At 38.7% G+C, this 18,194-nt stretch overlaps 1 protein-coding gene across 1 annotated transcript in view; it reads left to right on the top strand.

Moving 5' to 3' along the window:
* PIWIL4 (piwi-like RNA-mediated gene silencing 4) overlaps positions 1 to 18,194 on the top strand; it is a 59,037-nt gene that overhangs the window by 34,875 nt on the left and 5,968 nt on the right. The window contains exons 11-17 of the mRNA XM_006833740.1: positions 1,156 to 1,263; positions 5,439 to 5,627; positions 8,074 to 8,146; positions 10,062 to 10,262; positions 11,379 to 11,482; positions 15,135 to 15,205; positions 17,566 to 17,719. Coding sequence (XP_006833803.1) covers positions 1,156 to 1,263; positions 5,439 to 5,627; positions 8,074 to 8,146; positions 10,062 to 10,262; positions 11,379 to 11,482; positions 15,135 to 15,205; positions 17,566 to 17,719 — 900 coding nt within the window. The remainder of the gene's footprint in view (positions 1 to 1,155; positions 1,264 to 5,438; positions 5,628 to 8,073; positions 8,147 to 10,061; positions 10,263 to 11,378; positions 11,483 to 15,134; positions 15,206 to 17,565; positions 17,720 to 18,194) is intronic.

The following is an 18,194-nucleotide window of genomic DNA, read 5'->3' on the forward strand; positions in this document are numbered from 1 at the left end:
TCAGGGTTCTGGGGAAACAAAATTGACTGAAGAAAGAGGTTGTAATTTAAAAACAAAACAACAGACACCTTAGCTCTCCAATGGTCAGAATCAGGAAGGCTCAGACCTTAACATAATGGTATCCACACACTGAACATTAGGACAACTTCATTGTACATTTTTAAAAACTTGGCAATACCTTTGTCCTCTTGTGGCTCAGCCCTTCTGATTATCAAACTGTTCCTGCCTTCAGTTATGCTGTCTGACAGTTTGTTGAACCTGTAGTGAGAAAATTGAGTTTCCCCTGCTTCTCCTTTCTGACCTCCCTTCTGTACTGTCCCATACCATGGCCATTAGTCCCAAGTGGATATGGGTAGTACCACATATTGAAATGGTAATATTTTGGATTTGCATATTGAGAAACTTTAAAATACTCTTTGTCTTGATAAATTCACTAATAAGAATGATACCATCTCACATGATTGAGCACTTTGCCTGTGCCACACACTGTGGCAGTCATTTTGCTTGTACTGCCATATTTAACCATTTAAGGAATGCTTTGAAGGAGTTGCTTTTACTATCCCTATATTTTTGTGGCGCTGTGGGGTAAAGCACTGGACCATAAGGTCGGTTTGAACTACAAGGTCGGCGGTTCAGACTCAGAAGCCGCTTCTTGGAAACCATATCCAGGATCACTAAGCGTTGGAACCGACTCGATGGCCCTTAACAACAACAATTTTACCAATAAGCATCAAGGCTTAGAAAGATGAAATATTTTGCTCAAAGTCACATATGCATCACTATGTGTTGGATCTAAAACTTAACTCCAGGTCTGTTCAACTCTGTGACCCATTTTTCTAATTTTGTCACACTGGAAGCCATTTACCACTGCTGTCTGGCCCAGATTGACATCATTTTCTCATGATTCTTTTGAGCATTATGTTGTCCTAGTCATAGAAGAAATTGCTGAAAAACAATTATGAATTGCTCTGTGGGTGTGTTGAAGACTGAGAAAATAAGGCAAAATGGTGCATAGAAATAAAAGCCAGGAACCTTAAAGAAACAAAAAAAGAATCAGTCCCTAAATAATTCAGTAACATATAATTTTATCTCTAATGATTAAATCGCTTTATAAAATAAACAAATTAGTGATTCAAATCTCTAATCTCTCGACAGAAACAAGGATGCACGCTTCGAACTGGAGACCTGGGGACTGCATTTTGGAGGCCAGATGTCTCTGACTGGTCGTGTTGTGCCTTCAGAAAAAATATTTATGCAAGACCAAGTTGTAAGTGCTGTGGTTTTATTTTCATTATGAAGAATCCACTTGGAGATGTGTAACTTTGGTTGCTTACCAGAGTGACTATTGATTTGGGTGCCATCAAGTCAATTCCAACCCATAGTGAGTGACCCCATGTGGCAGAATAGCGTTTCCTAGGCGGTAATCTTTACAGGAGCAGTTGGCAGATCTTTCCCCATCAGAGTCACTGGGTACATTCAAACCACCAACCTTTTGGTGAGCAGTTGAGTGCTTGCTTATTATACATCCAGGCCTCCTTCCAGAGGAACAATCCACTGACACTGAGACGTTTCTGACTCATAGCAACTTTATAGGACAGAGCAGAATTGTTCCTTGGGGTTACCAAGACTGCATATCTTTATGGGAGCAGATAGCCTTGTTTTTGTCTTGCAGAGTGGCTGGTGTGTTTGAACCACTGACCTTTTTAAGCAGGCCAGTGTTTAACCCACAAAGCCACCAGGGCTTCTACAAAGTGACTTTCAAGATTCATTTGGTTTATCCAGGGCCTTCTCTGCAATCCCTCTGTCTTAAGCCTTGAGGTCCCCTGTGATTTCCTTTTCAAAATGGACTTGTCTGGCCTTGGTGGCATACAGTAGACACATTTTGCTTAATCAATGTGGTGTAGTATCATGTTTAAGGATGCATTAGAAAATGGTATTTCAGACTCTTGTGCTCCTCTTGAGCTATGTATAGGTTCCTCATGAGCACAATTAAGTGTTGCAGAATACTTAAGAGGCATCTGTTCTAACAGAACAAGGGAACACTGAATGATTTAAAATTGGGAAAGATATGTGCTTCAGGTTTGTATTCTTTCACCATACATATTCAGTCTGTATGCTGAGCAAATAATTTGAGAAGCTGGATTATATTAATAAGAGTATATTAACAGGATTGGAGAAAGACTCATTAACAATATGATATGCACATGATACAATCTGGCTTGCTGACGATAAAGAGGACATAAAATATTGATGAAGATCAAAGACCACAGCCTTCAGTATGGGTTTCACTTCAATTTAAAGACAACAAAAATCCTCACCACTGGACCAATATATAACAACAAGATAAATGGAGAAAAGATTGAAGTTTTCAAAAACTTCACTTTTTTTAGATCAGTCATTAGCACACATGAAAGTAGAAGTCAAGAAATCAAATGACATATTGTATTAAAGCAAAATCCTACGTAAGACCTCTTTAAAGCGCCTACAGGGAAGACCAGTTGATACCACTAATATTCAAATTTATGCACCAACCACTAAAGCCAGTGAGGATGAAACAGAAGAATTCTACCAACTTCTTCAATCTGAAATTGATCAAACAAGCAATCAAGATATATTGATCATTACCAGTGATTGGAATGCAAAGGTTGGGCACAAAGAGGAAGCACCAGTAGTTGGAAAATACGGCCTTGGTGAAAGAAATGATTCTGCAAACAATGATTTGTTCATTTCAAATACCTTCTTTAGACAGCATAAGAAACAACTATACACATGGACCTCACCAGATGGAATACATAGAAATCAAATTGACTACATCTGCGGAAAGAGACTTTGGAAAAGCTCTATATCATCAGTGAAAACAAGGCCAGGGCAGATTGTGGAAGAGATCATCAATTGCTCATATGTAAATTCAAACTGAAGTTGAAGAAAATGAAAACAAGTCCATGAGAGCCAAAATAAGACCTTGAATATATCCCACCTGAATTTAGAGATCATCTGAAGAACAGATTTGATACATTAAACACTAAAGACTGAAGGCCAGAAGAGTTGTGGGGTAACATCAAGAACATCATACAGGTGTTTTTGTTGTTAGGTGTCATTGAGTTAGTACCGACCCATAGTGACCTTATGCACAGCAGAACCAAACACTGCCCAATCCAGAAAGCAAAAATTAATTAAGAAAAGAAAGAAGGAAAAGGTCAAAATGGATGTCAGAAGAGACACTGACACTTGCTCTCCAGCATAGAGATGCTAAAGCAAATGGAAGAAATGAGGAGGTCCAAGAGCTGAAAAGAAAATTCAAAGATCAGCTCGAGAAGATAAAGACAAACATTACAACAAAATGTGCAAAGATCTGGGGTCAGAAAACCAAAAAGGAAGAACACACACAGCATTTCTCAAGCTGGGGAAACTGACGAAAAATTCAAGCCTTTCTGTTTCAGTATCTCTATAAGCAAAGTCTTATTTGTCAGAGCTTTGGCTGCCTCTGTGTGTGTGTGTAAATAGGTCTCATATGGAAGAGCATTAAAATGGGAGAACACGTCCCTCCTAAGGGTGGTGGTGGGTGTCTGAGGTGATCATGTCGTTGACTTCTTGACCAAATGTGCCATTCTGAAATTGGATTCTAGAAACTGTACAAACGAAAGGTTGACTGACCTCAGAGTATGCTTTGGGCATATTGTCCTTAGCCTCATGCTTTCCACAAGATGATAGTTGGTAGAAGTGTTACGGATGAGGGCTGTGGTTTCCCTCATACCTGCTGTAATGGAAAGCAATGGACCATAGCATCAGATAGAACCATCTATGGAGGGATAGCCCTCTCTTTTTGTTTTCCACTTAACCACCCAGTGGTAAGACATCTTGAAAATGGGTGGTGGTTGTAAGTGAGAGCCTTTGGTGGAAGTGGCTTCACTGTCAGTACACCAGCATTCTAAGCCCGTGACTGTGCTCCAGAGCTGTATAACTTCCCTTAGCCCCAGCTTCTGAGTTAGCAACATAAAGGGATTGGAATGCTTCTGAAGCACTAGTGTGTTTATGAAGTACTGGTATGGCACTGTAGGATAAGCACTAGACTATTAATTGCAAGGTTGGTGGTTCAAACCCACTAGCTGTTCCTTAGAAACCCTATACAGGGTATTTGTGAGTTGGAACAGACTCAATGGCACTTAACAACAAAAAGTACATTTATGAATCACCTGGGGGCGGGGGGAGTTTGTTAACCTGTAGATTCAGTAGGTCTAGTGTGGGGCTCTACACCCTCGGAAACCCTGTACAGGGTCGCTATGGGTCGGACCCGACTCGATGGCACTTAACAACAACAACAACAGTGTGGGGCTCAGAAGTGCATTTCTAACCCGCTCTCAGAAGATGTCCATGTGGCTTGTCCATAGACACTTTGAGTAGCAAGACATGTGACTACAATGGTGGTGGTGGTTTTCTGACTCATAGTGACCCTATTTCTGAGGCTATAAATCTTTATGGGAGCAGAAAGCCTTATCTTTATACAGTGAAGCAACAGGTAGATTTGAACTGTCAACCTTATGGTTAGCAGCCTAATGCATAATTTATTAGACTGTTAATTCTAACGGTGGTTCTTCCTAGCTTGCCACACTAAAGACATTTTCATTTTATTCCAGCCCATGGGTGTAAGCAGATGGCTGGTGATCTATTTAAAGCCCCTACCCTGTTAAGATTGACAGTTCAAGCTCACCAGCTGCTCCTCGGAAACCCTATACTGGGTCGCTTTGGGTTGGAATCGACTCGACAGCACTTAACGACAACAACAACACCCCATTTCTTCAGTGCAGCGAGCTTGTTTTTGGCTCTGATCACCTGAGGACCTTCTAAGACTGAGAAAGGAGCCTGAGTTTTGGCTTCATCTCTGCTCTTAGACATATCATTGCTAGCATAATGTACATTTTTTACTGCCTTTATAGTTAGTGTTGATACATACTGTATCAACACTAAGCATTTTCTCTTTGAGATACCCAGGTGCATGCAGTGAAGAGATTGTCTTGGAGATCACATTAAGAGTCATAGATTCTTAGTGCTAGAAGGGAACCTAAGAGATCTTTAACCAGACACTTTTCATTGCCCACACCAGAGGTCCAAGAAGTAAAGGGACTTGCCCAAGGTATACAGTCACCAAGAATAGTATTTTCTTTGGCAGTGCAACTCCTGTATCCTTGTGACCTTGGACAAGTTGTTTAACCTCTATGTCTCATTCCTTATGCATACAGTAAGAATTGAGCTACAGTGCCTCCCATACTCTAAAAAAGTCAGGTTCTGTGATGTTGAACAGTTACAGTTTTAAAACTGAATAGCAAACCATGCAGAAAACTGGTACTTCTCTTATGGTAAATTTGATGCATCCTCACATTGTTTTTATTTTATTGCACTCTGAATGAATTTGTTCAATCATTTCATGACCGTTATATTTCTCCATGTCAGCTAGTGTCTGCTGCTGATTGGTCCAAGGATATGCGAAATTGCAAGATCTTAAGTGCACCAACTTTGAATAAATGGTTGATTATCTGTACTAACAGAGCTGAAAATGTGAACGAGAGCTTTCTGAACTGCTTGAGAAGAGTTGGACGTTCCATAGGATTCAATGTGGACTACCCTAAAATGTGAGAATATATTTACAGTTGTTCCAATTTTTAATAAATGTCTTAATTTGTTTTGGTTATTGTTGGTGGTGATGTGCTGTGAGTCAGTTCCAACTCATAGTGACCCTGTATAGGGTTCCTGAGGCTGTAAATCTTTATGGGAGCAGAAAGCCTCAACTTTCTCCTGCGGAACAGCTGGTAGTTTTGAACTGCTGACTGTGAGATTAGCAGCCCAACTCGTAATCACTATGTTACCAGAGCTCCTTTTGGTTTGGTTAAAAGATAGGAAATAATGGCTGAAATACCCACAAGAGCTTCTTTATCTCAGTAAAGGTTCCTAATATAAAGGTCCAATGAAATAGTTACATATAGATGTATTTTTTAAATGACTAAATCCTTATAAATTCAAAATACATCTTATGTTGGTCTTTTTGAAACATTATTTTCATAGTTTTTCTTAAACAATAGACTCATTCCCAAAAATCTTTTTAGTAGTAGCTGGGGTATAAATTTTTAATAAGATGGTGTATTTCCTCCTCAACTTTTTGTCTTAACTCTTTCCTATCAATTATTTATAAAACACAACAGCAAACAGAGTATTTTTTAAAAAGAAAGAAAAAAATATTCATTTCCTGATGCATTTGATAAGATTGGTACCTTAAAATTGAATGTAAAATTGATCTGAAGTAAAACTTTTCTGATTCTGTTACTGTGTTGTTGTTAAGTGATGTTGATTCAGTTCCTGCTTGTAGTGACCCTGTATAGGGTTTCTGAGACTTTAAATCTTTGCTGGAGTAGAAAGCCTCACCTTTCTTCCTCTGCTACTGTAGCATAAGATTAATAATTTCAATAGTTTTCTGATACAACTAAGGGCATTAATGTATTTTTTGAACATGTACTGAGTATCTACTATACGTTAGATACTATGCTATTGCTGGGAGTCATAAAGAAAAGTAAGTTGCTTTTAAGTAAAAGATACACATGTACATACACAAGCATACTCAAATTAAATATTGTTTTGCTTTAAAAAACTATAAAGTTGCCCATGCCTCACTTTACTGAACTTTATATGATTTGAAAAGAGAAACAGCTGCTGTACTACTTTATCATTTTTACAGTTGTTGTTGTTGTTAAGTGCTGTTGAGTTGGTTCTGACCCATAGCAACCCTGTATAGGGTTTCCAAGGAGCAACTGGTGAACTTGAACCACCAACCTTGCTGTTCAAGCCAACTTTGCAGTCCAGTGCATTAACCTCCAACACCACAAATATCCTAATTGTCAGGGTGGGAAGTTATTGTTTAATATGTGGATACAGATAATTACAATGGTTAGTACAAGCATTGTTGAAAACCACAGATATTCCAAAAGCCTCATTTTACATGTAGTGTAGAATTTTCCTCCTATCAAATCTGTTAACAAATCATCTGGTTTGCGTTTCATCTACTCTGATTTCTTTTAACCCTTTAACTAAGAAAGCAAGAGAAGATTAATGAAAAAAGCCAGTCAACAGACCTCTTTATCACACCAATTCCATGAGGGAGCCAGCCCTACCCATGTTCTGCTCTTGGTCTGTTCTATTTGTAAAAAAACACATTTTAATTCATCCTTTTTTTTTTTTTTCCCCCCTCATGAAATATCTATTTACCCTTCAGATTTATTTACAGAACTTCTCCTATCTAAAGTCATTTGCCTGGTGGAGGTAGTTGCTGAGGCCACATGCAAGAGATTCAATTGCAAAAATCAGAATCATTTAGCTATTTGAACAATGCTGCAGTCCATTCACATATCTCTGTAACAGTCTTTACAGAAGTACGTAAAACTTTAGGGAAGCAAACTGCCACATCTTTCGCCCACAGAGCAGCTGGTGGGTCCAAATCATTAACCTTTTGGTTAACAGCTAAGGTCTTAACCAGCATGCCACCAGGGCACCTTCATAAAGAAACTAGAGTTGTATATCCCTGTGTTCAGGACTATAGGCACTTAATAAGTATTTGCTGACTGGTTGATTGATTAAGGTGCAAGATTTATTTTTTTTGAATCATGCATATTAGACTATCTTGGTCTTATTCAGGTGAAGATTACTAATTTTTTTTTTTAATTCCCAAATAGATTCAATATTAGCCAAACATTAAACCTGGTTTAGCCTGAACTTTGTTTCAGATATTTGATATTATGAAACTTGTGTGATTTTTTTTCAACTCCATATTGAACAACAAAATTGCTACTTACTAGCACAATTGAGAAAATGTCATTTTCTACCCATTCTATTTTTTATGTGAATAAAAATGATTTTTAAGTATTTTTGGCACCTCTATTGGAAGAAAAACGCTTAAATTTTTCTCTAATGATTTATTCCTAAAATTACTATTCTGGTACGTAAATCTGCTTGTATTATTTCTAATGCTACACGATCATACCCTACTGAGAAGCAGACTTAATAAAACTTCAAATTAATCTTTTTATGCAGCATAAAGGTACAAGAAAATCCAGCTGCATTTTTTAGAGCTATACAACAAAATGTTGATCCTGATGTTCAGCTGGTAAGTATAGGGTATTTTGTTTTGTTTTGTTTTAATGCATAATTTAATATTTTTTCTTTTATCTAACAGTTTTGAAAGTTGTGATAAATACATTTTTTCATGGGGAGATTATTTTTGAATAATATCTTGGTAAAATGCTGTGCGTTTTACAAACTATAGGTATTAATCCTAGCATTTTCATCAATAATATTTTATTTTCCTTTCATATTTCTAATATGAATTTTTAAATACTTGTTATTACCCTTATATCAGCCTCTTGGGCATCTGCATAGTTTTTCAACCTACTGGAGAGTCATTTTTGTGTAAGATTAAAGAGAAACTACCTCCCACTTTATCTCATAAATGTTGGAACATCACTGTTATTCCCAATGTGTCAGGAGATTCTTGGAAGGATTAGGTTTCCTTGCATCCCTTATGGTTGCAACTTCCTTCTTCCTCTGGATTCCTGCTCTCCTTTACGTGTTTTATCCTGTACTTCACACCCTGTGGGATACCCCCAATTGCCTCATTTCTCAAAGTGCCACACATATGTGTGTCTGTGTGTAGGGGTGAGAGAAAGAGAGTGGGGTGGGATTAGGGGTGTGGGGAGAGACAGGGATCAGAAAGTAAGGTCATATCCAAGAAAGATGGGAACATGGCAGAGACTTAGCAGAGGATTTGGGGTCAAAGTATGATTTCACCACATCCCATCATTTCAAACAAGTTCACATGGGCGTCCCTGTTTCAAAAAATCTCTGAACGATTCCCATTTCTTGGATTTTTTAAAACTCTTCTCCTTCTGCCATATTGATTTGTTTTTATTCTCTCTGTTCCGTCTCCTCCCCTCACCTCCTTAACTCACTCATTCCACTTCTCTGTTATTTTTCCGTGAACTATTTGAGAATAACCTACAGACATACTTATTGTCCTTGAATATGTTAGTATTAGAATGCATATTTCATTCCACGTAACCACAGAGCCAACATCGAAATCACTAAATATTATCACTAGCTAATCCTTGGACCCCATTCAGATTTCTCCATTTGTTCCAGTAGTGTCCGTTAGAGTAAAAGAATTGGATACATTGCACTTAGATGTCCTATTTCTTTAGTGTCTTTCTAAAATCTGAAACAGTTCTTAGGTTTTCTTTGGCTTTTAAGATCTTTCCATTTTGAACTTTATAGACCAGTTATTCTATATAAAGTTTCTCCATTTGGATTTGTCTCAGGTTTTCTTATGATTAAATTTAGGCTATTTGCATTTGGCAGCAGTATCACAGTGATGATGCCATACATTCTGGTATGGTACCCTACCAGGTGGTACTCAATGTGTGTCTCATTACAAGTAATAATGACTTGGTCACTATCACAATAGTGAATAAGGTGGTATTGGCCAGCTTTCTCCACTGTGAAGTTACTGGTTTTTAATTTGTGATAAATACATTTTTTCATGGGGAGATTATTTTTGAGACTATGTAAATATCTTGTTCCTCATCAAACTTGTACTCACTAGTTTTAGCATCCATTGAGGATTTTTGCCTGAATCAGTTATTAATCTTGCAGTTGCCAAATGGGTTTTTTAATTCTGTCATTCCTTCTACATTTATTGTTGTTGAGAAGAGATCAAACCCACCAGCCCTGGTGTGGCGCTGTAGGATAAACACTGGACTGCAAGGTCGATTTGAACTGCAAGGTCGGCGATTCAAACTCACCAGCCACTTGGAAATGCTATACAAAGTTGCTGTGAGTTGGGACTGACACAATGACATTTAACAACAACAAAAGAACTCTAGATGTGTTTATATTTGTTTCTTAGGACCTTAGGGGAAAAGATGTATGGAGAATGCATGTACTTTATTTTTTTTAAAAGTTACTTCTAAGCATAAGAAAATGGACTTCCTCTTTTTGTTTTTGTTTTGTGTTTTTTTTTTTAATAGGTGATGTGTATTCTGTCTTCTAATCAGAAGAGCTACTATGATTCCATTAAAAAGTACTTGAGCTCAGACTGCCCAGTGCCGAGCCAGTGTGTGCTTACTCGCACTCTGAATAAGCAGGGAATGATGATGAGTATTGCCACCAAGATTGCTCTGCAAATGACGTGTAAACTCGGCGGGGAGCTCTGGGCTGTGGAGATACCTGTGAGGATCCTGCTTGATCAGTCTAATAATAACTGTAAAATTATTATTAATGTAGGAGATTTTCACATGATTCCAGAATTATTTGTTTTGTTTGTTTGTGGTGTCTCTGCTATGGGTTCTGGCATTACCCAAGCCACTGTTGTTATTGTTAAGTGCTGTAGAGTCTGTTTCCAACCCACAGCAACACCCTAGAGGGTTTCCAAGGAGCTGCTGACGAGGTTGAACAACCAGCCTTACAAGCCACTGTTGTTGTTAGGAAGAACTAATAGATCTGTTTTGGAAGAAGTGCAAGCCACTGTAGGGGTATCTAAAAGAATGCGAGGCTTGACCCTTGTCAAAGGGTCTTTGTCAAAGGACTTCGGTTACACCGAATATTTAAAATAATTTGTAAAAGAAACCACAGCTGAGCATTAACTTGGAAAGACTTGATTCAGTCTCACAAGTGACTACTTTAAAGTCAGTGTTCCATGACTTCTACGTGTGCCTGCTTTCCTCATGGAACTCACTCAGAGTTGTCTTGTACCATGCATGGGGTCTCCCAAGAGCTTGGTACAAGCCTATGTTCTGAACTTTCAAACTGAGGTGGGAACTGAGAAACGCCTCTTCTCTCTCCTGAAATATAGCACTGTGGTTGGAATGAGGGGAATGAGGAATGTTGTCCACTCTTATATTTCCATAACCAGATAAGTGAACGTGGTCACCCACAATATACCTCCTGGGGGCCCATGGCCAAGTGAAGATTCCTTAGCAATCTGAAGAACAGAATGGGGAATATTAGATTCCTTTAGTTCAGAGATAAGGGATAAATGGTCTAACCATTTCTTCAGCATCTCTTTAACCACTAGTGCCCCTTGTCTACCCTCACAGTGGTTGGTGACTATTTTGGTCTAGCATGTCCAAACAACCAGTTCTTTCCTCCATCTTTAAGTCCCTTTGGTTTCTGGTGAAAATAATCTGTGTGGTCTAGACTTTGATCACACAGCTTAACTAAAATAATTTAGTAACTAGGAACAGTTACTGAATTCATTGTTTGGAGAAATGCTATTTTTTACTGAATTCATTGTTTGGAGAAATGCTATCTTTTCCCATTAAATCATGAAAAATTTAATTCTACAGTTAAAGTCCCTGATGGTAGTCGGTATTGATGTCTGTAAAGATGCCTTCAACAAGGAAATGGCAGTGGTTGGCTTTGTGGCTAGCATTAACCCCAGAATTACCAGGTATGTTTACAATTACTCTAAGGTAGTGTTCAATTAAGAAGCCTCGGTGGTATATTTCAAACTCACTAGCTGCTCCACAGGAGAAAGATGAAGTTGTTTGCTCTGGTAAAGATTTATAGTTTTGGAAACCCTAAGAGGCAGTTCTACTTTGTCCTAGAAGGTTGTTATGAATTGGAATTTATTCGATGGCAGTAGGTTTCGTTTTGTTCGGATGCTTTGTTTAGACTATTAATTGTAGTTTAAAGGCTGAAATAGCAATCAATAGTTTGTATTACTCATTCTTTTAAGCACTAGCTTGTATGGTCTTAGATTATATGTACATATAAAAATGTTTTTATAATATTGGGAAAATAGTCTCATTAAAAACTATTTTTAATACATCCATTAGAGCCAATCATTAATTATATACCAATCATAGTTATAAAATAATGAGCACATAGAAATTCTTGTGCATGTATATGTTTTTTGAGTGGCTGCATTGTATGAGATACTTTGCATTCATTATTTTGGTGGTTCAAGCTCACCAGTCGCTCCTCAGAACACTTTACAGGTTCACTATGAGTCAGAATCAACTCGACGGCACTTAACAACAACTATAGGGTTTCCATGAAGCAGCTAGTGGCTTTGAGCTGCCAATCTTGTGCTGATCCCACAGCACCACCCCACGACTCAGTAATGCTTCCTATTTCATAGGGCATTAAATAAGATAAAACGTTGCCACCTGCAGTAATTGCTCAACACTGCTTATTGCTTTATTGTAGCTATTATTAATACATTCACTTGATGTCCATATCATCATTACAAAAATAGGCAGTATTAGGGATAACGTATTAAAGACTGGCTCATTGCTATTGTTAATTGCCATCAAGTCAGTTCTGACTCATAGTGACCCAGTATAGGGTTTTCAAGGAGCAGCTGGTAGATTTGACCCATGCTTATCCTACAGAGCCACACCAGAACCTCTCATTAAATGGTAGTTCTTATAATTGCTTCAGGATTTGAAACAGTGTGTTTTGAGGTTGCAGAAACTATTTGCAATTTTTTTTTTCTTCCCACCCTTAAGTTGCTTCCATTAAGCTGTGGTCAGGTATATATTTGGGATTGTGGGAAACAGGAAAAGTAACAACATCCCTACAGGATGCGGCACCTACAATTAAAGCCAACAATAGAGAAGTAGGTCCCAGTAACTAGTTACCTCCTGCTACGTAGATGTTGTTAAGTGCGATCGAGTCATTTCTGACTCATGATGACCGTGTATAGAGTTTCTGAGAAGTGGTTGGTGGCTTTGAACTGCCGACTTTGCAGTTAGCAGTTCAGTGCTTATCACACAACATCACAAATACCTACTCCCAATTATTTGTTAAAAATTCTGTTGACATGACTATTAACACTTTTCTAATTCAGTCTCTACAGAAGTTAACAAAGTTGGAAGCATCTAGTTTAAAAGCTGGTGTATGCAAATTAGTATATTGATCGATAGGATTCAGCATGCCACTAATCAAATCATTGCTTTCCTAATATAATAGCAGCATGGAGCAAGTTTATTAGATGAACCAGTAAATTTGGGGGATATATCTAGCTTTTGAGGAAGGCACCCTCTTCCATTGAGATTGTGGAATAAAAGATTCAGTGATGAGAACTTTCTTAATTCATTTTAACATCACCCAAATAACCCAAATAGATTGCCTAAGGTATATGAGATCCCTTTTAGATGTAAGACAGTTCCTTAATTAAGTTGATAAAGGATTGTACTTTGTTCTCAACTTTCCTAATTGTGCCACTTTTGTTGCATTTGGAGTCCTGGTGTGGCTCTGTGGGTTAATGCACTGGACTTTGAGGTCGGTTTGAACTGCAAAGTCAGTGGTTCCAATTCACCAGCCACTCTTTGGAAACCCTATACAGGAACTGACTTATCAACAACAATTACTACATTGTTGTATTTATTTAGAGAAATTTAACAATGATGATGTAGATAATTTGCCGCTAAATCATGATACTAACTAAAAAAAAAATTATTTTTAATGCTGTTATTGAGAGTATACACAGCAGAACTTCCACCAGTTCAATAACTTCTACATGTGACGTTGATTCTGTTCTTCAAGTTGTAAAACTGTCCTCACCCTTTAGTGCTTTTAATTATTTGATGACTTTAGCAAGAAACCTTGCTTCTGAAATCTAAATATTAATCATGCTCAGGTGTCAAGCCTCCAAACCTCAACTATGGAAATACATACTTGAGTTTGAATATTTTGAAACTAGGTATCTATTGCTAAATCAGTATGTTCCTCTATAATAATAATATAGAAGTTTTTATGTATTAGTTCTGGAGTCCTGGTCTGGCACTGTGGATTAATGTGCTGGACTACAAAGTCGGTTTGAACCACAAGGTCGGCGATTCAAGCTCACCAGTTGCTCCTCGGAAACCTTATACAGGTTTGCTATGGATTAGAGCCAACTCGATGGCACTTAACAACAACAACAACAACAACTTGTATGAGTTTTATTGTGGTGCTGTAGGATAAGCACTGGGCTGCTAATCACAAAATCTGTGGTTGAAACCCACTAGCTGCTCCTTGGAAACCCATTCAGGGTCACTGTGAGTTGAAACCAACTCCATGGCACATTACCACGATGAGTCAGAATAGACTAGACAGCACCTACAACAACATGTGCCAGGCTCTGCTCTGAGTAGTTTACATATATATATTATTACAACAATCCTATGAGGTAGTTACTGTCTTAGGAGTTTCCTTGCTATAGATGAGGAAGCAGAGGCTTAAGTCCACCTAATAAAGTCATGTAAACCCAAAGCCCGTTGCTGTGGAATTGATTCCAACCCTGTAGGACTCATAGGGTTTCCAAGACTAATCTTTACAGAGGCGGCCTGCCACATCTTGTTCTATTGGAGCTAGGTGTGAACTGCCAACATTTTGATTAACATACAGGCATTTAACCAGTGCATAACCAGGGCTCCTTGCAAAATCACACAGCTGGCATTTGAACCCAGATGTCTGATGCCAACATTATGTTTAGTTTCTCATTTTTTGGTGAAGATGGGCATCTTAATATAATTTTGGTCACATTATGAAAACCAAACCAAACCCTTCTGACTCAGAAATTCTATATTACTGAGTTCAACTGCTCTATAAAGTGTCTAAGGTTATGAAAATCTTTATAGAACTCTAACTCAGAGCAGCTGGTGGGGCTCTGGTGGGTTTGAATTAGACCTTACGGTAGCAGCCCAGTGCTTAACCCACTGTGCCACTGGGGCATCTTTTTTAGTCTGTTTTGCTGTTGTGCACTGTCGAATCAGTTCTGACTCCTAGCAATACTGTATGGTGGTGGTAGTATGCCATGGAGTCGGTTCCAACTCATAGAGACCCTGTACAGGGTTTCTGAGGCTGTAAATCTTTATGGGAGCAGAACCCATACCCGTCGAACAGCTGGTAGTATAGAACTGCTGACTTTGAGGTCAGCAGCCTGACTCATAACCACTACGCTACCAGAGCTCCTTACCAACACTGTATAGCATCTACAAAATCCTGAACATTGATTTTTACTTACAATGTCTATTTCTTAATTTAATACTAATCTGTAGTATGCATTGTATAAAATTTGTGTTGAATTTACCTTTTCCTTCCGCTTATTTTAGGTGGTATTCCCGGTGTATCCTGCAGAGAACAACAACCGCTGTTGCAGATTGCTTAAAAGTTTTCATGATTGGTATTAATAATATATTAATGTTGATGGGTTCCAAGGGCTGTTCCTTAAGACCCAAGGGTCCACATGCCTGCAGAAGACCAGATAGGTAGGAACAAGCTGCCCAAAACTGCCAGTGTTAGCCATCAGCCAGTGAAGATGCCCAGAGCTTTGTGCAACTCAGGCTGAGAGTCAAACTCTGTAGAACTTGCATTTGTCTGTGTGTGAGAACAAAAAGCCTGGAGGAAGGAGAGTTTGTAGTTCCTGATGGTCATCGGACAAGTGCCTTGAAGGCCAAAAGAAACCTACTCTGATGGAACTGGGATTATGACAGAGCAATGCTAAATCTATAAATAGAAAAGACGCCTCTGGGGCTGAGATAGAGGTTAGAATAGACTCTGGTTACCAGTTGCTGCTTAGGTGATTCTGGCTCGTGGTGACCCCGTGTGTTAGAAACTAGAACTGCTCTATAAAGTTCTGTTGGGTTTTTTTTGCTGTAATCTTCATGGCGTCAGGTTGCCAGGTCTTTCTTCTGCAGTGCTGCTTGGTGAGTTGAAACCCCTAACCTTCAGGGTCACACTTGAGTGTAAACCATTTGTGACACCTAGGGACTTTGGTAAGGGTGAAAGTGTGGGATATCAGGGGAAAAAAGGAAAAACAGCAGACAAGGAAGGATACCATCCTATAGTGGGGTCTAGGTTACCCACTTTCTCTCCTCATTGGGCCTGGCTACTCCCTAGCAATACAACTTGTACAAATCATTCCTTGTCCTGATCTCTGTTTCCCCACAGGTTGTAAATACATATTTTTTCTAAAACAGTGAATTTAGTGATAGGTATTTGCTTATACATATGATTTATGTATATACATATGAAGGGGCTTCAAAAAGTAGTTGGAAAATTTCCATGACCTCTTAATTCCATTTTTCCAGGAACTTTTTGAAATCTCCTTGTATGTCATTTGTATATGACTGTATATATGATTATCTACTACCTAACTAAAATGAATTTCCTGGACAGTTAATCCTTCTGAAACAGTTGTGCAATATTATGTTTTAAATGAATTATTGTATCATATTACTTTAAAAATTTTTTAAGCGTATTTTTTTTAAGCAGTTGTTATAAAAAGTTTCTGTTGGGTAGGAGTTACTGTCTGGTATCTGCTTTCTAAGCAATTTACAGTGAGAGTAGGTGGAAATGTTTTTAGAGTTCATATCCTCAGTGAGAATTGGAGCCTAATTCAGTGAGTCAGTAGGAAGGGATGTTTTCAGAGGAACAGCCGAGCATTTTCTTATGTTTTTGTATTTATGCTCGTTAGGGGAGAAGATGACATAAAATTAGTCAGTCTGTATGTTGGAACCGACTCCATGGCACATAACAAGAACAAATCTGTTGAGAGGATTTAAAGACTTGAAGAAGCTAAATTAGTATTGATTTGGTTTGCTGAATTTTTATGTCTGCTGCATGAATTTAATTTTAATTTATTGCCTGAATAATATCTTATTAAAGAGATATGCTAAGTGTAAGACTATATTATGCCATCAAAGTCATCTTGATGCCTCAAATAGTGGAGATGAATGAATGTTCCCTAAAGTTGCTCATTTTCATATTATCACAGATATAGATTAGGCATTATTTCTCTGCTTTATGGTGGTGGTGGTATGCTGTCAAGTCGATTCCGACTCAGCAACCTGTAGGATTTCTGAGGCTGTAAATATTTACCGGAACAGAAAGCTTCATCTTTCTCCCTCAGGGCAGCTGGGAGATTCGAAGGCTGACCTTGCAGTTAGCAGCCAATCTCATAATCCACTACGCTACCACAACTCCTTGGAGTCCTGGTGTGGCCCTGTGAGTTAATGTGCCAGACTGCAAAGACGTTTGAACTACTAGCTCGGTGGTTCAAGCTCACCAGTCGCTCCTTGGAAACCCTATGCAGGGTCACTATGGGTTGGAACCGACTGTACGGCACTTCACAACAAGAACAGCAACAACCACAACTCCTTTCTGTTTTATGTTGTTGTTGTTGTTAAGTGCCGTTGAGTCGGTTCTGACCCATAGCGACTCTGTATAGTGTTTCTGAGGAGCAGCTGGTGAACTTGTACAGCTGACGTTGCAGTTCAAATGGCTTTGCAGTCTAGCACATTAACCTTAGTAGTCCTAAATAGCAGTTTGAGAGCATCAGCCTCTCCGTGGGAGAAAGATGAGGATTTCTGCTCCCACAAAGATCTAAAGCCTCGGAAACCTCACACAGAGTTACTATGAGTTGGAACCGACTCGATGGCACTTAACACCACCACCAATTAAATATAGAAATATATGGGAACCCTATTTTTTTTATTGGCATTGAATGAGTCATTCTTCTTTTACTATTACCAAATTCTGCAGGAGCACTCAACAGGTGGTACAAATACAACCATGATTTGCCAGCACGGATAATTGTGTACCGTAATGGTGTGGGGGATGGACAGCTAAAAACACTTATTGAATATGAAGTTCCCCAGTTGCTGAGCAGTGTGGCAGAATCCAGCTCAAATGCCAGGTATTTAAATATTGCTTTTTCTACCACACTCCCAATATGTAACTGTAACTAGTAAACACAAGGTATGAGACTATATATCATTTATTTTTTAATGTAAACTTTTCACCTGTGGAGTCATTGGGTAAGTTCAAGTTGCCAATGGTGCGCTTAACTGTTTGTGCTGCCAGGGATCCTTCTTTCTTGCACTAAATTGTTATTGTTGTTCTGCCAGGGATCCTTCTTTCTTGCACTAAATTGTTATTGTTGTTGTTAGGTGCCATTGAGTTGGTACCGACTCATAGCGACCCTATGAACAACAGAACGAAACACTGCCCGATCCTGGGCCAACCTCACAATTGTTGCCACGCTTGAGCCCATTGATGCTGCCACTTTGCCTATCCATCTCACTGGGGGTCTTCCTCTTTTTCTCTGACCCTCCACCTTCCCAAACATGATATCCTTCTCCAGCAACTGGTCCCTCCTGACAATATGTCTG

Source organism: Chrysochloris asiatica, unplaced genomic scaffold, assembly GCF_000296735.1.
Source record: "Chrysochloris asiatica unplaced genomic scaffold, ChrAsi1.0 scaffold00008, whole genome shotgun sequence".
NCBI lineage: Eukaryota > Metazoa > Chordata > Mammalia > Afrosoricida > Chrysochloridae > Chrysochloris > Chrysochloris asiatica.